The sequence below is a fragment of the Daldinia vernicosa genome (genome assembly GCF_022497035.1).
Source record: "Daldinia vernicosa strain CBS 139.73 unplaced genomic scaffold F5Y00scaffold_2, whole genome shotgun sequence".
In the NCBI taxonomy this organism is placed as follows: domain Eukaryota; kingdom Fungi; phylum Ascomycota; class Sordariomycetes; order Xylariales; family Hypoxylaceae; genus Daldinia; species Daldinia vernicosa.
Window position 1 is genome coordinate 361306 of NW_025953918.1, and position 23845 is coordinate 385150.

The 23845-nt window shown below is 48.5% G+C and overlaps 9 protein-coding genes across 9 annotated transcripts; 5 read left to right on the forward strand and 4 right to left on the reverse strand.

Annotated features, from left to right (window-relative positions):
• The first annotated feature begins 1362 nt into the window (after positions 1–1362).
• Positions 1363–2364, forward strand: F5Y00DRAFT_59349 (NUDIX hydrolase domain-like protein). The gene is made up of 2 exons (XM_048013853.1): positions 1363–1723; positions 1831–2364. The coding sequence occupies exons 1-2, from the start codon at positions 1663–1665 to the stop codon at positions 2256–2258; spliced, it is 489 nt and encodes a 162-aa protein (XP_047869677.1). The 5' UTR covers positions 1363–1662; the 3' UTR covers positions 2259–2364.
• Positions 2365–3360: 996 nt separating this feature from the next.
• Positions 3361–3793, forward strand: F5Y00DRAFT_223499 (uncharacterized protein). The gene has a single exon (XM_048005884.1). It carries the CDS (start codon positions 3473–3475, stop codon positions 3740–3742), a length of 270 nt encoding a protein of 89 aa, XP_047869678.1. The 5' UTR covers positions 3361–3472; the 3' UTR covers positions 3743–3793.
• Positions 3794–3798: 5 nt separating this feature from the next.
• Positions 3799–6610, reverse strand: F5Y00DRAFT_59382 (uncharacterized protein). Its single transcript, XM_048013854.1, has 3 exons — positions 5597–6610; positions 4515–5529; positions 3799–4363 (listed from the first exon to the last, which is right to left on the reverse strand). The coding sequence occupies exons 1-3, from the start codon at positions 6338–6340 to the stop codon at positions 4155–4157; spliced, it is 1968 nt and encodes a 655-aa protein (XP_047869679.1). The 5' UTR covers positions 6341–6610; the 3' UTR covers positions 3799–4154.
• A 1077-nt stretch (positions 6611–7687) lies between these two features.
• On the reverse strand, positions 7688–9577 carry F5Y00DRAFT_223522 (glycosyltransferase family 34 protein). The gene is made up of 3 exons (XM_048005885.1): positions 8947–9577; positions 8463–8890; positions 7688–8400 (listed from the first exon to the last, which is right to left on the reverse strand). The coding sequence occupies exons 1-3, from the start codon at positions 9233–9235 to the stop codon at positions 8182–8184; spliced, it is 936 nt and encodes a 311-aa protein (XP_047869680.1). The 5' UTR covers positions 9236–9577; the 3' UTR covers positions 7688–8181.
• A 614-nt stretch (positions 9578–10191) lies between these two features.
• Positions 10192–12111, reverse strand: F5Y00DRAFT_223524 (uncharacterized protein). The gene is made up of 2 exons (XM_048005886.1): positions 10721–12111; positions 10192–10671 (listed from the first exon to the last, which is right to left on the reverse strand). The coding sequence occupies exons 1-2, from the start codon at positions 11495–11497 to the stop codon at positions 10549–10551; spliced, it is 900 nt and encodes a 299-aa protein (XP_047869681.1). The 5' UTR covers positions 11498–12111; the 3' UTR covers positions 10192–10548.
• Positions 12112–12631: 520 nt separating this feature from the next.
• F5Y00DRAFT_250455 (proteasome A-type and B-type) lies at positions 12632–13756 on the forward strand (the record flags this gene model as incomplete). The annotated part of the gene is made up of 5 exons (XM_048009735.1): positions 12632–12675; positions 12751–12770; positions 12876–12926; positions 12982–13584; positions 13638–13756. The coding sequence occupies 5 exons, from the start codon at positions 12632–12634 to the stop codon at positions 13754–13756; spliced, it is 837 nt and encodes a 278-aa protein (XP_047869682.1).
• On the reverse strand, positions 13612–14973 carry F5Y00DRAFT_59474 (RCC1/BLIP-II). Its single transcript, XM_048013855.1, has 4 exons — positions 14738–14973; positions 14563–14676; positions 14308–14506; positions 13612–14257 (listed from the first exon to the last, which is right to left on the reverse strand). Exons 1-4 carry the CDS (start codon positions 14892–14894, stop codon positions 13834–13836), a joined length of 894 nt encoding a protein of 297 aa, XP_047869683.1. The 5' UTR covers positions 14895–14973; the 3' UTR covers positions 13612–13833.
• Positions 14974–15394: 421 nt separating this feature from the next.
• Positions 15395–20268, forward strand: F5Y00DRAFT_59495 (uncharacterized protein). The gene is made up of 6 exons (XM_048013856.1): positions 15395–15656; positions 15711–15739; positions 15811–15863; positions 15911–16163; positions 16223–18658; positions 18718–20268. The coding sequence occupies exons 1-6, from the start codon at positions 15562–15564 to the stop codon at positions 19977–19979; spliced, it is 4128 nt and encodes a 1375-aa protein (XP_047869684.1). The 5' UTR covers positions 15395–15561; the 3' UTR covers positions 19980–20268.
• Positions 20269–20609: 341 nt separating this feature from the next.
• F5Y00DRAFT_223534 (Rgp1-domain-containing protein) lies at positions 20610–23811 on the forward strand. Its single transcript, XM_048005887.1, has one exon. It carries the CDS (start codon positions 20997–20999, stop codon positions 23481–23483), a length of 2487 nt encoding a protein of 828 aa, XP_047869685.1. The 5' UTR covers positions 20610–20996; the 3' UTR covers positions 23484–23811.
• Positions 23812–23845: the final 34 nt, after the last annotated feature.

Sequence of the window (23845 nt, forward strand, 5' to 3'; positions counted from 1 at the left end):
TTCGATGGGAAGCCCCTGTTAAAACGGGCATTCCCTTAGCTTCGGCCCTGTGCCCGTAGCCAGAAGTTATCATACTCTGGTCCCTTTAGCATCTTTTTGCTACTCGCTAGGTACTATGTATAGTGGTACGTACACTACGATGTAAGCGGCAGTCGTTGCTGCTTTCAAAACATCGTGCATGTAAGCTTTTATACCAAAGCATATGTAAGTACATGCTATTATGTACCTAGGGTAACTCACCAGCTCACCCACCACCTAACTCAAACACGCCGGTCTACATAACATTAATACATGATGTGTGTAATTGAACTGAGTAAGGTACCTAACATAACCCAAGGTCAGCGGTAAGCAGGTAAGATACCTAATGTATCTTACACGTTATACAAGTTATTTAAAGCTATCCGGTACTTCCAGCTACTTGTTCGTGCTCCCACCCTACTTACCCTTGTTCTTGTGGCGAGCTGTATGGCTTTGCCTTGCCTTATGTTGTCTTGCCTTACCTCACCTGGCATTAAATATGTACCTACCTATTGAGCAGCAACGCACGGGATGCTAGTACGGTACAGATGGGTTACAAATGGAAGGAACATGGAGGCTTTGCGTAAGTAGCTAGGTAAGTATTTAGGTACCTTCTAGGTAGTCCTGGGCCCTGCATCTCACAACCTTACTAAAGGTAAGTCGTACCTACCTAGCTCGTGCCTTCGCCCTGGTCCGCGGCTCCTCGTCTAAGCTTGGGGCTCCTTTTTTTCTCCCTTTAAAAAAAAAAAAAGAGAAAGTACTATAAAACCCAGCTCAGCCAGCTTTCCCTTGTCTGTGCCCCTCCATTTTTATTTCAGTTATGGCACGAGACTTGCAACGTTCGTGCTGGTCTAGCCAGAACAGCAACTTTCCCCTTCGCTCGTTAGTGGCTCAACCTCAACCTCAACACCGTGCCAAACATCCTGGACATCGTGCTCCCACTCGTCAACAAAGAACCTGTGCGCTTCCTACTTGACCGCCGGGTATTCTACTCTGTGCTCCTTCTCCCCACAAAAAAAAAATCCGCTGCAGAATCCGAAAGACGTCGGCCTATGCGACGAATTCGTCTCACCTACCCGCAACCTTGACTCCTACAAAGCCCCGGGATCCGCCGCACTTTTCTTTCCAGCGCTTCCGTAACGCTTCCCCCGAACTTCTAAAGAAAAAGCCCGAAGTCACACGTGGGTCCGAATGAGTGTGTCTGTGTGGACATCCAATTTTGCCAATACCGCTCACCATTCTTTTTCCTTGTTGGTTGCTAGGGCCGGATTCCCAGGACGTTACAATACAATTTTCGTACATTGAGAATCGAGCATTAAACATTGGAGAACCAACCGTAGACGGACGCTGGAGTAAAAGAGGGACAAGAGAATTGATTCGTATACAACCCCTTAGCATCACGAGAACGCGATCATCATATCACCGCGCCCCCCCGGATAGACGACTTCGCACAATTCTGAGACTTTCTATGACCATGCAGCTCAACATTTTCCGGTAAAGCGCCTTAATTCCAGCTCCATCTGGCCGGCACACTCTGCCCAGGGTCATCCCACGACTAAACTATCCCGGTTTTCCCCGTCTTGATCATCTCCCTAGGCAGAGCTAATACATCCGCGCCGTTCTACTCACTTTCCAACTTACAAAATGGCGTCCGGCTCTTCGAATCATCGTACAATGGAGTCTCGTACTGGTAGAACAAAGCAACGTAAGTTTTGTTACAAGATTCTCGGTGGATTTGTCTTGATTTGTTCTCGTGGCGCGCTAGTTTGCAAACCGCCTACCCCATAGACCAACTGACCCTTGAATTTCCAGGCTATAACTCGAAGGGTGAACGATTGGTAGCGGGGGTGGTCCCTCTCTCGGAGGACCGGCTATACGTTTTGCTCATCCAATCGACTCGGAGAAAAGGCTGGGTTCTTCCAAAAGGCGGGTGGGAAACAGATGAAGAATGTACTGAGGCCGCTGAACGCGAAGCCTGGGAAGAAGCCGGTATAACAATCCGCATCGACTATGATCTCGGCGAAGTCATTGACTCGCGGCCGCCTAAGAGGCTGTCCAAGGATGCCCCCAAAGCTCTATACCGTTTCTACGAAGCTACCGTCCTGACAGAGGAAACCAACTGGCCTGAGAAGCACAAGAGGGAACGCCAGTGGTTTACATACACCCAGGCGAAGGAGGCTCTTTCTGATCGACCGGAGCTGCTACAGGCTCTCGAATTATCTACTATGCACAGAACATAAGAATCCGGGTGTAACCGAGAAGAGCCCTTCTTCAATGTCCCTCTCACAGTGCAATTCGGCACATGTCTTTCTATCGTCCTATAAGATCCATTTGGCCACGTTCTAATCTGGGAAAATTGCATAGACCAGGGTTCTGGAGTTGTCGGTATCTCCCGAGACATTTCTTTCTATCGTGCGGCATTATAATACTCATCTCCTTGACCCTTTTGTTTCTAACCGAGCCGGAGGGGGAGAACTAGTTGAGATGATGAGCTTCGGTATTGCTGATATCTCATCGATTCCTGTTCTTCCCGCCGCTGTTTACTAATGAAAGAAGGCATACTAAGCTTGCATAGTACTAGGCGTTGTTGGCAACATAACATGGTATAGAAGTTGTTGAAATGAAGATTGGTCGGCAGCGGCATCACATACATACGCGCCTAGAAAAACTGGCGTTAAACGGGTACACATCTATAAATCTAAGTAGTACCAAAAAGTAGGAGAGGTTTTGGGCTTCTCGAAATCTCGCCTATTCGGGGCGAATTACCGCCGCGTTCTCAGCTAATGCGGGTGGTTGAAATAATACATTTACCAGCTGGATTTGCTGCATGTCAGTAACAATACGTGCGTGCATGCTCCGAGCAGGTGACTGGTATAAGGGGTCAGATGAGGACCCCCGTTAAACCCCACGCGAGAATATACCACTACATAGACCCCCATTTCCGTATTCGTGGCATCACATTGGGACTTCCGGAGACGGGGTTAGGTTAATTGGTGCTTTGGTGCCCGGATAGGGGGGGCGGTGCCAGTGAGCGTTGTAGTTGGCTCGGTAGAGCCTGCACGAAGGCTCTTGGTACTAATCCTACTGACGTAGATGCGAGAGGCAGGACGTAGACGTAGCAGCAAGGTATACGTGTAGGTACGTAAGTAGGTCGGTAGGTAAGTAAGAAGTGAGTAAACAAACGGCAAGTGTCAACTCGGTATCCCGAAGCTCCCGCCACTGAAAGATAGGTAGGTACCTACGTATGGGATGGGATGGGATGGACTGGCTTAGTTCTGGAATATAAGTACCTAGGTAACCTATATTTGCCTGCACATCTACCTATCTATACATACATCTATACAGCTACATACCTACCCTAGCCTGTCAACCGCGACCGAAGCTTATCCCTTCTAGCTGACCGGGCTTGCTTGAATCGAGGCGCGTGCCTAGCTGCCTTCCTGGGCACCGACTAATGGGACGGCGTGTCGTATCTACCACGTACGCATGTATGTCTTGCCAGGCTTTCGCCTTCCATCCTGGTTCTGGGTTGTTAGTGTGGGGGGAGGAAATTAAATCAACGTATTGTGTTGTCGATTCATCACATTGGATACTGATACTTATGCCTGCCTACATGTTTGCCCATGGATATATTGTTTATCTGGTGTGTGTATGGCTGGCTAGAAACGGATATACGAGACTAGACACGAGACATGAGACACGAGACACGAGATATAAGTTATGAGGCGAGCTGGAGACAAGGTAAGGTTGGGGGGACGGACGAGTTGCTAATGAGGTAGATACTTAGACAGATGTGTTGTGACTAAACTAATACGGTAAATAAATAAGTCAAGTAGGTATAGGTATAGGTATAGGTACATCTCCAGTACGTCCCGTCCCGTCCTGGCAAGGCTCTGCTTCAGCCACGATTACTTTACTCTTGCTTCCTTTCTTCCGTTTCTTTCTCTTCCTATTCCTACCCCCTATTCCCACTTATACTTTACTCGACTAACTAGGCTGTGGTATTATCTTACAAATTACATAGATATCCCATCATAGCACAGCACGTAATCGACTATTGCCTGTCACTCGCTCGCTACATCCCATCTGCTAACCAGCCAGCCCTTGCCTTAGGTACATACAGATACAGACATATCCTAATTACCACCGAAAGGCCAATTCGCGCCCCTGCTCGACCTCACCGCATCATTAGCACCGCCGACCTCAGCCGATTCGCGCTGTCTACGCTCTGCCTCCTCGCGAAGCCGTGCCGTAACGCCGTTTAATCCCGTGCGGTTCCTGTTCATGATAGCCTCGGCGGCGGAACCCCTTGGCGGCCCATTGCGCACCTTGGGGAACGTGGCGACTATAATTACTGTCAGTTGCTTTTTCTTCTTCTTCTGGCGGAAAAGGTCCCGGGGTTTTTAGGAGACAAGAGAAGCTCGGCGAGCCCCTGATGGAACTTGCTATGGGGATAAGCTAAAAGGGGCATATAATAAAAACTCTATGTCACATACAGCTAGCGCCCGCGTTCTTGGGACGCCGAGGCGGCGACTGGCTATTGTCACTACCGCTAGTGCTCATGGTTGTCGTTCGTAAGCTAGCCGTGTTCGTGTTCCGCATCGGGTTTATCGCGGCTACGGTACGCGCCGTTGATAGTCTCCAGTTCGCTGGCGAGGGCTCGGCTGATTCCACATCGCTACTATCACGAAATCGGAGTCGGTTCTGGTTGGTCATTGTCGCGGTATGTTTAACTGGATCTATGTCGGGCTCCTCTGCTGCCTCCGAGTTTCGAACGGACCGAGTAGTCGCCCGTGGTGGCTCTGCAACCTGTAGCTCTACAGGTGACGTCGGCGAGATTGGCGAAGCTGGCGAAAAGGGCTGCGGCTGGGGCGGTGTTGACACCACAACCGGTGCCACTGGCACTGTCGGTGTCTCTACAGGGAGCGATGGCGCTGGAGAGAGTATCGGACTAAGTAGAGCTCTCTGGTCTTCCTCTTTCACCTTTTCTTTCCCTTTATTATTATTGCTGCCCACTCTGATAAGTCGTACACTTGTTGCGCTCTTGATGCTATTATCTTTCTGCAATCTGAAGCTCGTCGGCGAGACCCCGTAGACGTCGTCGTTGACGGGCGCCTTGCCGTCATCATTACTGTAGGTACTCCTCGCGAAGCCAATCTCGCTTGGGGTTCCTTCGCCGGTCTTCTTTTTCAAAAAGGGGCTCAAGCTCAAGTCCGGAAGCTTGAACTTGTCCATTGGGTAGCCGGTTCCACCTCCGAAGGGCGTAAAACGGGGAGTTCCCGGCGTACCGCGAACAGCGATCGGTTTCTCATACTGACTCTCGTTGTTATTGGTTACCGTAGCTAAGCCCTCGCGATCACGTCTCTTCTTTCGGCGGTAACGTACGACGAAGCACGAAGCGATGGTTGTAAGTATAGCTGTACCGATTACCGACGCCGTGACTATTATGGCAACATTCGTGCCTGAGACTGAATTAGATTGTACTTGAGATACAATAGAACTTGCATCGCCCTATCGTGGCATGTTAGCTGAAAGTGGTAGTACATCTACGAAGACGAATAATCCAAAAAAAACGCACCCTAATACCGCTTGCATCGGCTCTCGCCTCCTGAATTTGACTTGCGGCTATATTTACCGCGTTCGCAGCACTCGAGCTCGCCTCTACCATAGCGGCGCTAATTACGCTACTGGCGCTACTCTGAACGCTGGCCAGGTTAGACGAGATCCGGCTGCTCATGCTTGACAGCGATCGCGAGATATCATCGCTCGCGCGCGCGCTCGCCGCAGAGACGGCGCTGGAGGCGGACGATTGGGTCTGCGATAGTTGCCGATTAGCATTATCGGCGTTCTGGTTGGCGGACTGGATCGCTTGGTCGGCGGACTGCCGGACGGACTGAGCGGATTGAGATACGAGACTCATGGCCGAAGAAGCGCTTGACGATACTGATGATATGGCTCGGGTCGCGGACTCTGAAAGTGACCGGAGCTGTTGGGAGAGGGCCTGGATCTGGCCATCGTCCTGGCGCTTTTGCGGCGGCGGCGTTGGCCGGGGAGTTGTTAAGGCTGGAGCTGCCTGTTCTTTGGGAATCCTTCTCGTGGAGTCCGGTATCCTTTCTACTATAAATTTCTCGACCACGCTATCCTCCTCGGCGATGACATTGTTAAACCTATTTCGCAAGGATGAATGTTCATCTTCTGGCGCCTTAGCCACCTTGTGTAATACCAACTCGGCATCTTTCCCAACATCCTCGCTAGCCCATATCCCTATCGTGCCCAGCGCGATCAGTAGACAACACCGCAAGAGCCCGCTCTGCAACATCATTTATGAGCCCATAACGAGTGACGTGAACTAGTACTTGTCGCCAGGGCGTTATCCTCAAGACGGAAAAGAATGCGAAAGAAGGGAGAGAAGACCGATAGACGGCATTGAAACGAAGAGTAGGGTCAAAGCACATATGCCAGCTTCTAGCCGTCGACAGCTCCGTCGTTCCCATCTTTCTCGCTCGGGTTTTCCCGCCTAGGTGCTCAACTCCGATCTTACCAGGTTGACAGGAGAGATTTCATGCGGACAATGGTTACCGAGCTGTTGGCGTTGAGCCCGGATCGGGATGACGCGTGTGATAAAGCCCCTTGCAGGCGCACTACATAGTAAATCGTGAACCGGGGTCTGTGTGATCGCCTGGGTCAACCTAGTGAGTCTTTACGTAGGCTTGGTTAACTGTATGATCTGCAATTAGAAACGAGTAGATAGGATGTCTACCAGGTAAGTCTAGTTTGTGTAAGTCGCATTGATTTCACATCCGGATTGGGCAAACCGGCAATGTTGCGCACCAGTAATATCGCACGCAGCGTTGCTTTTAGGTGTGCCTTATACAATCATCCCGACTTCGAGTCTTTATTTGTGGTTTCTTACTCGATTTCTCTACTCCACGCGGCATGTATTGAGATGAGAACTATTCAATGTAAGTATGTTTTAATTGAGAAAGTGAATAATATCTCACTTGAACTATTACCTAAGCAATATGTCGTATGTACTGTTCCTTCCTACCTAAAGCGAAGAGAAGAGCAAGTACGGCTTGCAATACGCTGGTACCCGGGTATGCACGTCCCACTTATCCGGCCGTCTCGGCAGCCCCTGGCTCTGACACTGCCGCAGTGCCGATATATTTAAGGTTAATTGTTAATTTGGTACCGATCATCTGGTCATCTGGCCTTACACTGCTACCGATTATCTAGTGATTACCGACCTAGCCCTTGCTTTCCAGATGAATAGATACCTTAGGTACCTTATACAGGTGATATCTTCTTGCTTATCTTATTCCAGACTCCGTGAAATGTTAGCACGTAGCAGCAATACGTCGTAGATGCAGGGTATGTCTGGGCGTGGCTGAAACGTACAGTCGTCCCTTTATCATCGGATGCCCGATACCCGAACGTTAGCAACGATTCGATCTATCGCCTAGAAAGGAGTAAGGATGACTTTGACAGATTGTCCCTTGCTACCTTTCAGTAGTATAAGCAGCCAACCGGAAAGGTTCCCTCAGAAAGACCTCTGCATGCGAGATTGAACCAAGAGAATTCCATGCCGTCGAGGAGAATAGCGAACATACTTCGTAGTAAGCGATTATTCCGACCTTCATATAGAGATATCAAGCATGTGCCAATATTAATGAATACTTAGGTATTTATCTACTCTGCGCATAGTTTTCCTTCAGTCTATTTCTCGCGTATCAGATCCCTGGGCCACTTTATTACTCGATAACTCACTAGGTCAACATACTTATCGGGGATATTCATTAAATCCTATTATTCGATTGTACCGTGTTCGTTTTCAAGACGTACATAATAGTCAGACGCTCAGTTTGATAGGCCCAACGTCAAGAACCTCGCCGGGTCTGGCCCGAGAAAATATGTAATACATCCATCCAGCAGCGCTTCTCGGACTGAGGCCAATCTCCAAGCCGTCAAAACACCTATGTAAATGCCAGTGTGTCCCGTTAGTATAGTAGTGGGCCATGGAATATCCGAATCTAATATCCTCGTGCTCCTTGAACGCCTATAACAAACACATGAATGCCGCCGCTCTCCTTTTGGTCGTCGCGGCGCCGAGTTTAGTACCTGCATCAGAACATTTGTTTTCGTCATACATTATCGCGTCTACTCTCATGCCCTGGAAAATGACGTCCGCCATTGTTGCGAAAATCGTTCGGCCTCCTTAGCACAGCTATTATCTCCAACGTTAGAACAATGAGCGAATACAACCGCGATATCTCCGTCCTTGTACTGCTCGCCGTGACCGTTATTGTTATAGGCGTTTATAATTCGCTGAGGAACGATGGCCAATTTCGACAAGATCGTTGGATGCCATTGAACAATATGCTCCTAGTACTGGTCAGCACTCTATTTATATGCCGAATAGGAGCAGGGGTAGAATGAGGACTTACCAAGGCGTGTGTCTCTGCTTTCTGGAAGTTGTAGCTCCGATATAATGGGTCAAACCAAGTATCGAGGAAGAATTTGGCCCATTCTCCGTTTTTGATCACAAAACTGGTGGAAGATAGACCTTCTTTATCCTGCGTAATGACAAATTCGACATCGTCTCCTTTGAGGTGTGAAAATGTCTTGATAATGCTATCCGGGGGGACCACTGGGAGATCCTTGAACATGGAGGCTTCGAGTTTGCTGGCGCCCATGACGTAGTCTTCCACTTTCAAATGCGGATTCATAATGAGCGCATTCTGATCGAGAAACCACATATATTTGCAATCGGGGTACTTGGTTATGGCGTGGCGCATCGCCACAACTTTCGCCCAGGACGCAGGTGCTCCATTGAGGTTATAGTCGCTGGCTTTGGCAAGTAATGTGCCGTACCCTGATCAACGGTTAGGCGATGGCCCCAAAAATGACGAGGCTGTTGTAAAACCTTACCGTGCTTTTCCGCATACTGCATCCTATTTTCCCTAATGTTCTTGATATATACCGAGTTGTCATTCTTGTCATCGAACACGGTTACCAGCACGACAGGGGGTTTCCCCGATATCGCGCGATGTCCTGCGTGTTTCGAGCTGCCGGAAAACACCCATATTAAACCAATAATTATTAGCCCGAAGAAAGCGATCGGTTTAAGTTGACTCCTTCGTATTCTCGGTATTCGCGTGGAACGAGGTAGATAAGGTGGCGGATTCGAACTTTTTCGAGAAGGATAAGCGTAATGCATAATGAAGGTCGATAGAGAGGATTAATGACCTCTCTTAGGATTGTCGAAGAAGAAGAAAGGTAAGACAGGCGGTCGACTACCTGAATAGCGAGCGATTGAGCCAAAAGGCGGGCACTTTCGCCCAGTGTCTATGTAGACGTGACGGACGTTGGCCACTCTAGCGCAATTGGGAACCGAGAGAATGGTAGACTAGACGATAAAGGTGATGAGTTCTGGTGGCATCAGGATAACCTAGATGTTGACAAATTGTGAACTAAATTAGCTATTACTTCAGGCACGGGTAGCGGTTGTAATTTGACATGTCGCAAAAGACCATATGCATGCAGGCCATCGCCAGATTGCATGTACGGAAACTTATTTTGGCAGCACTTTTAATTCAACTTAATTTGACTTGGCGCTATTAGAACAGCCTAGACCCCTGTTGGCTGTTTGACTAGCTGACTACATGTACAATACGTACACTATGTAGGTACCTGGCTTACCTAAACCATGCCTAATACCAATTGACTTAAAGCATATCGTAATCCGTATTTGTACATAAATGCTTCATCTACGCAGTCAAGATTAGGTACTTATCTCGTAATTATTTCAAGCAGTCAATAGCAAATCACGACACAAGGTCTTATAAGCAAATACGTATATACGATACCGGCAAGACTTAATGTATCGAAAATAGCCAGGCCACACCTTTATATAAGACCAGGATGGAAAAGGGTAGACCAAATCGAAACAACTCAAAAAGAGCCGACGACGCGAGGCTGAATTTGCGACGTCCTCGAACAAATCTGCGTGCGAGTAAAAGCAAGACGCTTAACTCATCAGGTTGTAAGCAAGGTATCTATCTTTGCACACAGACTAGTTGACAAGATATGGGAGAGCATCTTCGAGGCAACTTAAGAGTGTGCATTGCGTGTATGAAAACACGTTGATTCGGCAAATCTTTTTTTTCTTGTTATCGTATCTTAAATTTTATATATACAATCACGTGACTTATAACAATCATGTGACATGGCCCGCTCACCTGCATTTTAGTCCTTCAACAAGTTGCTCTTAGACTTTACACGTTCCTATTACCGGGATCTAACATTGCCTAAAGAATATCAAGAGATGTCTGTAATGCCAAATGATATGATATGATAGGCCGTCTGATTACAAGGTCATATTTTATCCTAGTTGAGGGGATGTCTCTGGGTATGCCCGATCCATGCCCCTTAGCTAGGGTCAAGATAACCAAATTACTTAACAATTTGTATACTTCGTACAGCGCACACGAATAAGGATCAAGATATTGTTAATAGCTCTTCCTATATAGACTAATCTTCGTCGTCGCTATCGTCGGCGCTATTATCATTATTATCGCGCTGGACATTTAGAATCCTCTGGCTCGCCCTATCGAGAGTCCTCTCAGTCCACTTTCGTGTAGCTTTCCACACCGTCTAAGAAAGTTAGTAAAAGCTCTAAAGTGACATTAAGCTTGTAACTTACATATAAGAATGTGAAGACACCAATGAGGACGAGAGCCAAATTAATACTTTCCATGCGCTCACGTCCTGTTCCAGCGCGACGACCTCCTCCTCCACCTATGATGCCACTAGTCCGCAAGTTCCACCATTGCCACGGACTCATAACAAGGAACGCCTTGACAAACCCAAGTAGGCCCAGCGAGAAAAGTCCTTTTATGAAATGACCAAACCAACCCGATTCCTCGGATAGTATATCAATATCGTCATCTAAACTAATGTGACCTGTCGTGACCGACTCTGCTATAGTACCAACAGGATCAAGCCACAAGTTGAGGAGAGGGTCGGCTATAAACCCAAGTAAAAATATCGTAACGAGGAGGATGAGAATGGTGAGCCCGAGAGCTACGAGTGGGCTCCGGAGCCGTTGGGCCCATGTAAATCGTTCCATCCTATACTGGTAATGGCATCGACCACATTTCCAAGCATTGGGGTTTTCGTTCATCCAGAGTTTCAAGCATTCTTCGTGGACGTATTTAACACTGCCTTTACAGAGGCACGGATTGATGAGGCGGCCTCCATCCTCAGAAACATAATGCCTTTTTGGCCGTCGATTACGAAGGCCATCTAAGAAACCCGTCTCTTCATAAGTCGGTTCTACTTCGTCATGACAGATCCAACACATTCGAACATGTTTCTTTGATTCATTCTGACTCGGCGCAGGCTGCGATTCAGGTTGTGGCTCAGGTCGCCGGAAATAGTCACTGCCAGTGGCAGTTCCGAACGACGGTTGGGTGTCCATAGTAGGTTGCGAAGGCAGTAATATCGGTATAAGCGGTTTGGAGTATCGGCTTGTTCGGTCCGTCGGACTAAGCTTAAAGAAACGAAAGTAATAAAAGAAATGGGGGACTGGCGCGATGGCTCGAGGTATCTCACAACACGTACAACTAGGACAAGGCTCAAAGGAAATATAAGATAAACGGAGAGTCCTACTCAGATTCTCACCGTTATGTGCTCTTCAAATTCGAATAGAATCTGGAAGGATAGGGTCGAGGACCATTGTCTGACGTAGGGATACAAAGAGCGCACTAGGCCGGATTAAGAATATCGAGATGATATTGTTGAAGATACATATAGCATGGGGTGATGAAGGAGGAAGGATGGTATGTAGTGTCCAGATCTGTCTAGATCCTTGGGAAGGAAAGCAAGAGGCAGCAGCACTAAAAGTAAGGCAGTGCTGTTGCGTGCAGCGCCCAGATGTTGGTTGACTTGGCTGTTTGCCAATCTGTTAATCGTAACAACTATTTCTCCGTCAAGTTAAGTATTTAAATACTCTGGCTCTCCTTTGAGCATCAATCTTAAAGCTGGCATGTTATACGGCTAAACCGAGCCAGCGTGTCAAGCTTCTCAAATGATTTCGGATGGTTGAAAGAAAGTCAGGCGATACGAACTTTAACATTGACGTGGATGTAATCCGTATTCAATTCTAGAAATTTCAACTTCATTTGGTGCATAACTTGAATTCAATGCGATTATGTAATTGTTCAGGTACTCCGGATGACGGGTGTACATTAGGTACCTAGCTGCGGGAGTTTGTTTTCGGAGCGTCGATATTCCGGTGTGACATCGTTCAAACAGAACCTTAGCTGAGGTCCCATTTGCTGCGCTGCCCGATTAGGTACGGTACTGTGCGGGCTGATGTACTATCGAGAGCAAGTGCCAGCCCACCATTGTACCTTACTTGTTGTAATGTACCTGAGCTCTGACGCGCAAACTCGCGATGCCTAGCAATCAACCATAGCTCTCCACACCACAGCTCGAGGTTCTGTAGCCTGTAGCCTCACCATCTAATCCACTCCCACTCAAGCCAACTTTACAACCCTGAACCTTTCCGTAGTACCCTCTCATATTCAATTTTCTATATCTTCCTTCAACCATGGCCGACCGTTATTCATTTTCCTTGACGACCTTTTCCCCAAGGTAAACTCACTCCATTGTGATATCTATTATCTATATCTACATACTGCGACTCTTGGCTAACTCTCCTCCCAACAGCGGAAAACTAGTCCAGATCGGTATGCCATATTTCCTACAGGTCGCATGTCTACGAACACTAGAACCCTGAAGAGGCCTGCGCTATAATAATGTGCATTACGGTAGCTAACGGTGTGGCCTACTAGAATATGCCCTAAATGCAGTTAACCAAGGTGTCACGGCCCTGGGCATCAAAGGTAAGGATCGAGGTCGTTTAAAGCGCCGAGGCGTATATCCGCTGACTTTTGGAAGCAACAAATGGCATCGTTTTAGCGACCGAAAAGAAGTCCTCTTCGCCTCTTGTCGACCCCTCCTCCGTGTCCAAGGTCACCTTGATCACTCCCAACATCGGAATGGTCTACTCGGGAATGGGTCCGGACTATAGAGTACTAGTAGACAAGGCACGCAAAGTCTCTCACACCGGTTACAAGAGAATTTACAACGAGTACCCGCCCACCAGAATATTAGTCCAGGACGTTGCGCGAGTGATGCAGGAAGCTACGCAATCTGGTGGTGTCCGACCATACGGTGTCAGTTTGCTGATTGCTGGATGGGACGAGGGCATTCTACCTGAGGAGGAGTCCGTTGCTGAAGGCCAAGTTGAAGGCGAGAAGAAGCCCTCGGGAAAGACCGGCGGAATTCTAAAGGGCGGTCCTATGCTTTACCAGGTCGATCCATCTGGAAGTTACTTTCCCTGGAAAGCCACTGCCATCGGAAAGAGCGCAACAACGGCAAAGACGTTCCTCGAGAAGCGATACACCGAAGGCCTGGAGTTGGAGGACGCTGTACACATTGCGCTTCTAACTCTGAAGGAGACTATCGAGGGCGAGATGAACGGGGAGACGATCGAGATCGGTGAGTCGTGACCAAGGCATCTAATTCAGGAGGCATTACTAACTATAAAAAAGGTATCGTCGGTCCTCCTGCTGACCATCTACTCGGAGTTGAGGGAGTTCATGGCGCAACTGGCCCACGATTCAGGAAGCTCACCCCACAAGAAATTGAGGACTACCTAACAAATCTGTGAGCACCAATATTTCTGGAATTGGCAGGAGTTTGCGTGTATCATAGAACAGCATAGAGAGCCCAATCGAGGCGGAATCATTAAGGGATTCGATACTTGGCCAATATGAATGAAGTGCTTCGCCCCGCTTCTACACCACAAACCACTTGTCCTACTTCTAAATGTAAAGGTACCTTCGTCCACGAACTTGCTTCGCTGTCTGGTAAGCCTAATTGACCATTCCCGTTATCGCCAATGACATATACATGACCCTCTGAACTAAGGACAATTATATGTGATTCCCCAACCCCACAATCTACTATATCACTTTCTTCCACCACCACAGGTATTGGGCTACTTGATATATCATCGAGGAGCGCATTCTGCCCTGGACGGCCACCCCAAGCATAAAGATCATAACCTTCCGTTAGAGCAAGGATTAAATACCCAGCTGCGCTGATCTTTTTTATCTTGCCGGTAGGCAGGTCCTCGAGTTCCTCTACGAGACCAGGTCTTTCGGCTGGACTAATCCGTGACGTCAGCTACGCTACCTCGAAAGAAACCTAATAGCTTACCTTGAATGTGTTACCGGTCTTCCAAGACAAGCGCTGTACCGCTCATCGCCCCAAGTCCAGACATGGCCATCGTCTGATAAAGCTACGAATCCCGTTTCGTATGCTACTAGTTGAACAATATTTCCCATGTCAGGGAATTCCTGCCGTTCCCGCGTACCAATAGATGAATATTGATAAATAGTATCGCGACCATCATATTCTTGTCATAATCGTAAGTAATATGCAAGACGTATATCTCATAATATAACAACTTGCCGGCTATGGTGCCATTCCAAGCTATGGCAGCTGTGGATGAGAGAAGCTTCTCCTTGAGAGTTTTGGGAATATCTTCGACGAATCCTGCGTTCCGTATACCAGAAGAAGTTCTCACTTGTCGATGTTAGCTTATGATAATGTCTACTAGTTATTTATATAGGTAAGGAACGCTGACCAAAAGTGCACGATAAGAGGGAGCAGGGACGGCCGATAAAATTGTCTTTTAGAATAGATTGAAATGATTCAAGATCATGAGGCTCGCTAGATGTATTCTGTTCATTGTTAAACTGTAGTTGGCGCCAGGCATTGAAGCCTGTAGCGAAGAGTTCCATGGCTGTCTCCTGTATAAGTTGTAACAAGTATCTGGATACTAAGGTACCAATGTACCTTTGATTGGGTACCTAAAGAAGACCGGCCAGCTTTAGTGAGAGCCGTGTGTATAAATATCCCCCTTTATCGCACTGTCATGACTCTCGCTAATTAGAACCATCCGATATATGAATACGTAGTGTTACATACATGTACAACTCCAAATACTTGTGCGTCCCTCCTCTCAAGCAGCTTGCTTGAGGCAGATAGCCTTGCCGGCTTTGAACCTGTCATACCAGGTATCATTATCTGGCGGTTTTCTGCCCAACGCATGAATCCGACGTGTCATATATAAGCAAACAAACGTCGCTCGCTATTTTTCCAACATTGTTAACCTTGCATCATATTATGAGGTACTTCCTATGAAGCATTCGAGTTACTCAGACAATCAGCATCGAGGAGCGATATACGATAAGCTCTCAACAAGATCAATTTGAATTGAACTAAGCAGATCTACCGTGTTAATGGCTACTACGCCTGGGGTAATACCATCGGTATTGTCTATGGATTTAATCGCAGAAGATCTCAGCGACAGCGAGGATGATTCCGTAATCTCTGAGAGCCGCACAGAACCTGAATTCGCAGCCACCAAGGAGATAGAGTCCCATTTGGAGGCTATAGACGTTAAGGATGAAGTCCATGTTAAGGATTCGGGCGTTATCCATGCCCGCGAATATCAGCTTGAGATGTTTGAGGAGAGTCTCAAACGTAACATTATCGTCGCAGTAGGTAGATACTGTCGTACCTGCTGCGCTTCCTAGACTTACTTATCTCCGTAGATGGACACAGGGACAGGAAAGACTCAGGTGTACGTATTGGCATGGACTGGAGTTGACTCCCATCTCACGTCTTTCGGTATACGTGCTTACGATACTTCAGGGCTGTCCTTAGAATCCAAGCAGAACTGGAAAAGTCTGCTCCTCATAAAGCCAGTATAGTCGCCTCATAACTACCTTGTATACATATCTGACTTGGATAGATTGTTTGGTTCTTGACCCCCACTGTTGCTCTGTGTGAGCAGCAAGCTCGAGTACTCAGGTTGCAGATTCCAGCCGTGCAAATCAAAACTCTCGTTGGAGCAGACGGCGTAGAGACCTGGTCCGATGTTCGCATATGGGACAACTATTTGAAGAATGTGCGAATAGTCGTTTCTACTTATCAGGTCCTTCTAGATGCCGTTAACCATGCATTTGTGCGTATGGACCGGCTCTCCCTGATAGTTTTCGACGAAGGTCAGTTAAGCACCACCCCCACCATCTGTCGAGGATAAGCGTTAGTCTAATATAATTAGCCCATAATTGTCGTGGTAAGCACTCCGGCGCCAAGATTATGGGCCGGTATCGTGACAGTAAAAACGCTGGTCTACCAATTCCATCAATACTTGGTCTTACGGCGAGTCCGATCGTGAGTTCGAAGCTTGATACCCTCGAGAAAATCGAACAAACGCTAGACGCCGTGTGTAAGAGCCCAAGCATCCATCGAGACGAGCTTTTGTCTGTCGTGAAGCGGCCGACCATGACCCACGTTTTCTATACCCGGCCGGATGAGGATGACTTTCCTCTAACTAACACTATGAAGAGTCTGGCTAGTGTATACTACGGATTGGATATAAATAAAGACCCGTATATTGTCCGACTGCGAAGAGATATGAGGGAGCGCAGTCAAGTAGCCCTTGAGAGGGCTCTAGAGAATCAGGATACTTACGTCTTTAAGCAGGTACAGTCTTTCTGGCGAAAAAGTGTTACAATACACCGAGAACTTGGAACGCGGGCTGTAGATTATTTCATTTCTGCGTCCATCGCCCAGTTCCTAAAGTCGATCAGGGAGAATGATTCGTGGTTTCAGGGATGGGACACTCAGGAGAAGCAATACCTTGCGAATGCATTACAAGGTGTCAAAACATCAACACCGTCGCCACTTGAATATGGTACGGCTGATTCAGGTATTTCTAGCAAGGTTGCAGCTCTTGTACGAGAGCTATCTCATTCGGCCGACGGAACTATTGGTATCGTATTCGTTCGTGAAATTGCCACGGTAGCTATCTTATCACATATACTATCAATTCATCCGTTGATAAAGGATCGCTTTCGGGTCGGTACTATGATCGGTACGAGCAACCACATCAGTCAAAAACGAGATCTCGGTGCCCCCAACAAGACGGAATACGCTCAAAATCTTAAGGATTTCCAAGATGGAAAGCTCAATCTCCTTATAGCTACGAGTGTCCTAGAAGAAGGTATCGACGTCCCGGCTTGTAATATGGTAGTTTGCTTTGATCCCCCGGCCAACCTGAAGACGTTTATTCAGAGACGTGGTAGAGCTCGGATGAGAGAGTCAAAGCTCGTTCTACTAATAAGCGAGGTCACAACCCAAGTCGAGGAGTGGATGGAGCTCGAAGAGGAAATGAAGAGACGCTATGAGGAGGAGACGAGGCGAGTACAACTTGAAGAGATGGAGCAACCCGAGGTTGAGCCTTTCTATGTACCAAAGACCGGAGCCCACCTTGACTTCGACCAGGCAAAGTCACACTTGGAACACTTTTGCAGAAAACTCTCGAATCATCAATATGCTGATTCAAGGCCGTACTATATATTTAAGCGAACACCCAACCCGCTTGGAGAGGTCCCGCAAGTCTCGGCAACGGTGGTCCTACCGATGTCGTTACCCCCGGAGCTTCGGCGAGTAGAGAGTACCGGCCTCTGGTTCACCGAGAAAAGCGCTAGTAAGGACGCCGCCTTCCTGGCTTATACCGCTATCTATAAAGCCGGTTATCTTAATGATAATCTGATGCCATTAAACACCGAGATCACACATGATGTCGAGTCGAGAGCCCCAGAGATAGAAGTTAACGGACAAAGGAGCCCTTGGGCACGGATTGCGCGTGCTTGGGGTGACCAGAAAGAGTTATACCAGCGCAGACTACGGTTGGTGGATCATCATGGCGATGTATTATGTGAATTTGATGCGACACTACCTGTGCCCTTTCCGGCTTTGCCATATATCAATGTCATCTGGGATAGATATAACCATTGGAGGATCGAACTGGGCGAAACAAAGGTTATATCCACCGAGGACCTCCAGGCTGATCAGAGCCTGGCATTGTTAGACCTAGCATTCAGACATCGTCAATGGGAGACTAGGGATGCCGCGCGATCAATACTACACATTCGGTCCCCTACCCAGGATATCCCATTCGGTGAGCTCGTGGGTCAACAGAGCGTTGAAGAAGCCTGTCTTGATAGCACAAGACTAATACGCTTCGGCGGAGCTCCCTATTCATTCAAAGTATTGCTGCCTTCTCTCGGTCAGGACTTTCCAATACCAGAATCCTTAAAGGGCGAACCAGTTGATGCCCCTTGGCTGTTGCTGGAGAAGTGGATAAAAAGAAAAGACTTCCTTCACCATTTTACTGAACCGCCCAAGTCGGATTCTACTAAGCCAACTCAAATGGTTAGGCCTGCGCGCCTCTGCCGAGTGGATGGTATCCACGTATCCAACGTTCACTTCGGCATGCTCATCCCTTCTATTATGCACAAAATAGAGATCCATCTGGTTGCTACGGAATTATGCAATACCATATTGAAAGATGTCGAATTCAAGGATATCTCATTAGTCATTACCGCAATTAGCGCACCATCCGCCAGAGAAGGGACAAATTATGAAAGGCTGGAGTTCCTTGGCGACACGACTCTGAAGCTGCTTGCTACGGCCACCATAACTGCCAATAGTACGTCGCGGTGGCCTTTGTCTGGGCTATTGAAACATGTTGATGCTGACCTGACGTAGGGCCGAATTTCCCAGAAGGGTATCTGGACGCTATCAAGATGAGCATAGTATCAAATGCTAGGCTGTGCCGCGCAGCGGTCGAGACTGGCCTGGATAAGTTTATTCTTAAAAAGGAGTTCACGGGCGCGAAGTGGAAGCCCATTTATATCGAAGACATGCTTGATATAAATGATAATGCGGACGACAAACGTGTGGTGTCGACCAAGACACTTGCCGATGTAGTAGAGGCCTTAATCGGAGCTGCGTACGAAGATGGCGGAATAGATAAAGCGCTCGCCTGCCTCCGGATATTCGTCCCCGAGGTGGAATGGCATAGCCTTGATTCTGCCTGCAATAAGATATTTGACCAGACTGCTATGAGCACGTATCTCCCGCCTCCCCTCGCACCTTTGGAAGAATTAATCGGATATTCCTTCCGCAACAAGAATATACTCGTCGAAGCCGCCACGCATTCTTCTTTCGGATACGTCGACTCGACGGGAAACTGCATGGAACGCCTGGAATTCCTCGGCGACGCCATCTTGGACAGCGTGATCGTCTCCGTTATATGGGATTTCGAACGCGATATGTCACAGCATGAAATGCACCTCCTCCGCACGGCCTGTATCAACGGCGACCTGCTCGGGTTCTTGGGCATGGAGTGGAGCATCGAGCAGGAGGCTACGCAGATCTCTGAGGATAAATCAACTATCGAGACGAGCACCACACTCCCGTTCTGGAAGTTCATGCGCCACACGTCGCAGGACATGGGCATCGTCCAGCAAGCCGCGGAAGAAAGACACTCGCAAGAGCGGGAGGCTGTCCTCGAGGCTATCAACCACGGATCAGAGTATCCCTGGGCACAGCTCTTCCATCTGCACATACCCAAGTTCTTTTCTGATTTCTTCGAGAGCGTGCTTGGCGCCGTGTGGGTAGACTCGCAGTCTTTAGACGTATGCGCCAGCGTCGTCGAAAGGGTGGGCATACTACCGTATCTGCGACGCATGCTCGCCGGCGGCGTCGACGTCCTACACCCCAAGAACCATCTCGGCCACGAGGCGGGTAAGATCGGCAAGCCGGTCGAATACCAAACCGAGGTGCACGACGCGCAGGGCGGGGATAGGGAATTGGTCTGTAGGGTACTGGTTGGGGATGAGGTGATTGCGGAGGTGGGTGGTGGGGTGTCGCCCGAGGAAGTGCAGACTCGAGCGGCGTATGCGGCGTATAAGATTCTGGTTGCGAGGGGGGAGAAGGAGAGGGTATGTAAGGGGGAGGGTGAGTGAGTGAGTGGTTAGATGGTTGGATGAGATATGATGGATAACCTGATAGGTTATGAATTAATGAATGCACGAATGAGCTCTGGGTGGTGAGCAATACTAATGCGTTATGGGATTTCATGTTGAATATTATGGCATGCTGATCTCTCAATATTTGCGTTGGTATTTATGGTGAACGACTTTATCTTGACTTGGAGGTATGATTTAACTAACGAGGGTATACATAGAAGTGCCTACCTAAGGTATATAACACATTGCTCTTTAGTAATAGTAGAAAGTGAATTATAAATTTATATATCTTGGTGACTTCTTTACGTAAATGCTTGTATATACCCCTATTCCGGCCCTTAAAGGGTCGTAGATATAGCCCTTCCCGTGAATCGCGAGACTATTCTCACCATGTCCTCAGTAATTACACCATGCTATAAAGGTGCATACCTATAATTCTGATTGGTCAGTTTAGTAAAGTGTTACCAAGTACGGTAAAAGAGGTGCAGCAGGTGCAGGCCCGGCCAGCTTGAGCGATTTCCGGGGTTAAGTTTTACCATAACCGATATGCAGGGGTATGGAAGTGCATGTACCCAAGTACCTTACCTCCTGGCCTGTCTTTACCGATCTACCAATCTACACGCATCATCTACCTACATACATCTATCATCCCTGGCGCTCCGGGTGTCTTAATGTCTTAACCGCATTCCTTCTATTGTTGCGACATCGTGAATTGCTTTTTCTATTTCTTCCAACTTAATTCACTTTACTCGAATTCACCCAACTACTCGTCAGCCCCCAAGCTTTCAACTCTTTTAACTTAATAAATATAATAGACCCGACGCAACTGAGTTAACACCTCTCTAACACCGATTTGCTGTCAGCTCGAGCTTCTATTCTGCCATTCTGCCATTTAGATATCGCTATCTGGCTCTCCCACTACCTAGGGTTGCCCGCCTTCAATTCCTACCCATATGACGACGACAATGCGGCCCTATACATGAGTTCTCTCCTCCAATTGGAAGGAGTGCCATCATGCCGTCTGAAGGGGGATTAAGCAATATTCGAGTCTTCATAACCTGGGATGACCAGACAGTTTTCGCTGGCGAGGATATCAAGTGTCATATAACTTTCAAGAATATAGCTCCTGGTCTAAATCAATCACTATCAACTCAACACCAGACACAGTACTCCCTTACCGAACGATCGAGACAACCCTCGCCTCTACTAAGTCCAAGATCGAAGCCCAATAATGGATTGACACCTCCTGCGCCTACACGAGGGCACCGTTCTACTTTATCTCTCACCGTTCCTTCGAACAGTTCGCGCTTAAGAGGACCACCTCAACAGTGGACCCCTCCACAGCAACAACCCCCGCCGCAACGACCCGGCCATGCCCATCAGCGGTCCCTTTCTATAGTATCGATAGGATCGGCCGCTACGATAGAAGAGCAGTCTCATGGAAATATATCTCCTGCACGGCACCAACGGCCTTCCCGTGGTCATGGAAGGTCTGCTAGTTTACAGATATCACCGAGGGGCGGGTTGATGAACGGTCCACAGTCAGCTGCACTGCCGAGACGACCCTTTGGCTCGGAATCTTCGCCAGTATTTAATCACTCTTTCCCCCCGTCTAAGCATGGCTTTAGTCGTGCGTCAGGAGTCACGACTGTCCCAAATACGCCCGGTGTTATGGGTTCACATCTGCCTAAGAGGAGCCCGGGCATAATTCCAGATTTCAAATTTCCTATGATACCCTCCCCAAAACCGACAGAAACTGGTTCCATCTCGCCCACAACGCAACCAGTGGATTACTTGACCGCACCGTTGTCAGCAGCGAGCGGAGGTATCACCCTTCCCGTGCGTTCAAAAGACTCGATACCTACCATCACCGAACAAGCCGCCCCTGTGGCGCGAATACTATCTACGACGAGCATTGCTGGTGGGACTCCTAGGAGTAGTGGCGAGTTCTATTCACTTAGCAACAACTCGTCTGAGACGCTGGCATCGGAGTATGTGACGCAACCGTTGCATCCTGGACGTAGACCTGCTCATCTACGGCGACCTTCTGCTCTATCGAGTATCAGCCACGTGCGGCTTCCGGAATCGTTGATGATGGGCTTTGCTCAAGTTCAAGGTTCCTTCACTCTCGACGGATCGCTTATTAATCTTGGGCCATTCGAAGCAGTTAAACGAAAAGCTGTCCTAGGGGGACAGGGAGGCGGTGTTATTGGCATTGAGAATTCGAGAAGGAGTAGCGGTGGTCTACTAACTGGTTTTGGCTGGAGTAGTCTCGGAAGCTCTATCGGGGAGCTTCTGGGCGGTGGAGAACTCAGCAGCATTAAGCAGATGCGAGGTGTTACGAGCTCCAAATCCATCCCGCTACTATCAACGCCGCAATCGATCTTATTCGTAGATTTACAACTAGCCCCTGGTGAGAGCAAGACTTATGAGTACACGTTCAAACTACCGAAAGGACTACCCCCAACACACCGAGGGAAAGCGATGAAGATATCGTATAGCTTAGTAATTGGCACCCAGAGGCCTGGCGGTACTAAAGAACAGCAGGTACGATCAGTCGAAGTTCCGTTCCGCGTTCTTGGGAGCGTCAATAGCCACGGTGAGATTCTTGGCCATGATCTACTTAACCCGTACATAATCCTTCGCGACATGGCGAAAGTGCAGCCGCTTGACAAACCCCCTATTCATACGAAGAGGGGTAAGCTGGAGCAGCCGGAGTCGACGTATAATGGATTTCTCCATTACGTCGATGAACTCCTCGAACGACCTCGTCGGGGCCTTGGGCTTCTGTCTCCAACTGCCACAGCCCCCCAATCCCGTCGCGCCTCTGCTTATGAAGAGTCGTCTTCAGCAAAGGATGCGATAGACTTTGCTATTCTTAGATCAAACCTCTCCTCCGAGTCGGGGCAGAGCAGTAATCGCTTCGAGATAGCCCGGAATGGCCGACGTGTTGGTGTTGTGATGCTTGCGCGCCCTGCTTACAAGCTCGGGGAGTCGGTAAGTATGGCAATCGACTTCACCGGAGCTGAGATTCCCTGCTACGCCATCCACGCGGCCCTCGAGACCGCCGAGCGCGTCGAGCCAACGCTCGCACTACGCAGCGAGGCTAGTGTACATAGGGTTACCCGAAAAGTATACGGCAGCTCAAGCGAAGCGACGCTGTTCGCGCGGCGCGTCGTGTTCAACCCCACGATACCCATCGGCGCAACCCCCGAGTTCGTCACCAGCGGTTTGAGCCTCGAATGGAAGATTAGAATCGAGTTCGTCGTCCCCTCTTCAAACAAAGACCGGGACTTAGATTTCGGGGAGGGCGACGGCTCGCACCCCTTACTAGAGGAGATCTCGCGCGATGACCGTGGTGGTCTCGTTCTGGTCGCCGCGGAGACGCTCGACTGCGAGAGCTTCGAGGTTGCGGTCCCGCTGAGGGTCTACGGTGCCGTGTGTAATGGCCTCGAGCGGCTGGAAAGGGACCAGGCGCAGGAGGAAGGGCTTACGGTGTAATTTATCATTTACCGAATGAGTATTACACGAGACGAAGGGAAAGAAATGGTTGGTGGCATCGAGCCGTATTGTATGTATGTATGTAGGTATGTATACAACTGCGCGCATGCCGGTCTAGTGTATGGATTAGAAAAAGCAGAACGAGCAAAGCAAGACGAGAGGGGGGGGATGGAAGGTACTGTAACGAGTCGAGAGAATTATAGGATAAGTGAGGACGAGATGAAAAATAATGAAGAGCATGTTCTTACGAACTTTGGCTTTTTCGAAGAACGAATGGTCTGGTCCGAGTTGGGTATAGATGAGATGAGATGAGATGAGATGAGATGAGGTACGTAACGTCAAGTAGAGGTGGGAGAGGTAAG

Excerpts from the sequence above, each read along its gene's own strand:
- F5Y00DRAFT_59349 (XM_048013853.1), top strand. The coding sequence starts at position 1,663 with ATGGCGTCCGGCTCTTCGAATCATCGTACAATGGAGTCTCGTACTGGT. Across the intron at positions 1,724-1,830 it reads TACTGGTAGAACAAAGCAAC|GCTATAACTCGAAGGGTGAA; the intron begins GTAAGTTTTGTT and ends TTGAATTTCCAG.
- F5Y00DRAFT_223499 (XM_048005884.1), top strand. The coding sequence starts at position 3,473 with ATGGGACGGCGTGTCGTATCTACCACGTACGCATGTATGTCTTGCCAG.
- F5Y00DRAFT_59382 (XM_048013854.1), bottom strand. The coding sequence starts at position 6,340 with ATGATGTTGCAGAGCGGGCTCTTGCGGTGTTGTCTACTGATCGCGCTG. Across the intron at positions 5,530-5,596 it reads CCGATGCAAGCGGTATTAGG|GGCGATGCAAGTTCTATTGT; the intron begins GTGCGTTTTTTT and ends ATGCCACGATAG. Across the intron at positions 4,364-4,514 it reads CAAGAACGCGGGCGCTAGCT|TCGCCACGTTCCCCAAGGTG; the intron begins GTATGTGACATA and ends CAGTAATTATAG.
- F5Y00DRAFT_223522 (XM_048005885.1), bottom strand. The coding sequence starts at position 9,235 with ATGCATTACGCTTATCCTTCTCGAAAAAGTTCGAATCCGCCACCTTAT. Across the intron at positions 8,891-8,946 it reads GCAGTATGCGGAAAAGCACG|GGTACGGCACATTACTTGCC; the intron begins GTAAGGTTTTAC and ends ACCGTTGATCAG. Across the intron at positions 8,401-8,462 it reads AAGCAGAGACACACGCCTTG|GAGCATATTGTTCAATGGCA; the intron begins GTAAGTCCTCAT and ends GACCAGTACTAG.
- F5Y00DRAFT_223524 (XM_048005886.1), bottom strand. The coding sequence starts at position 11,497 with ATGGACACCCAACCGTCGTTCGGAACTGCCACTGGCAGTGACTATTTC. Across the intron at positions 10,672-10,720 it reads GTGTCTTCACATTCTTATAT|ACGGTGTGGAAAGCTACACG; the intron begins GTAAGTTACAAG and ends TAACTTTCTTAG.
- F5Y00DRAFT_59474 (XM_048013855.1), bottom strand. The coding sequence starts at position 14,894 with ATGGAACTCTTCGCTACAGGCTTCAATGCCTGGCGCCAACTACAGTTT. Across the intron at positions 14,507-14,562 it reads TTGGAATGGCACCATAGCCG|AATATGATGGTCGCGATACT; the intron begins GCAAGTTGTTAT and ends GATTATGACAAG. Across the intron at positions 14,258-14,307 it reads AGACCGGTAACACATTCAAG|TCCAGCCGAAAGACCTGGTC; the intron begins GTAAGCTATTAG and ends GTCACGGATTAG.
- F5Y00DRAFT_59495 (XM_048013856.1), top strand. The coding sequence starts at position 15,562 with ATGAAGTCCATGTTAAGGATTCGGGCGTTATCCATGCCCGCGAATATC. Across the intron at positions 16,164-16,222 it reads CCTGATAGTTTTCGACGAAG|CCCATAATTGTCGTGGTAAG; the intron begins GTCAGTTAAGCA and ends TAATATAATTAG. Across the intron at positions 18,659-18,717 it reads GGCCACCATAACTGCCAATA|GGCCGAATTTCCCAGAAGGG; the intron begins GTACGTCGCGGT and ends GACCTGACGTAG.
- F5Y00DRAFT_223534 (XM_048005887.1), top strand. The coding sequence starts at position 20,997 with ATGCCGTCTGAAGGGGGATTAAGCAATATTCGAGTCTTCATAACCTGG.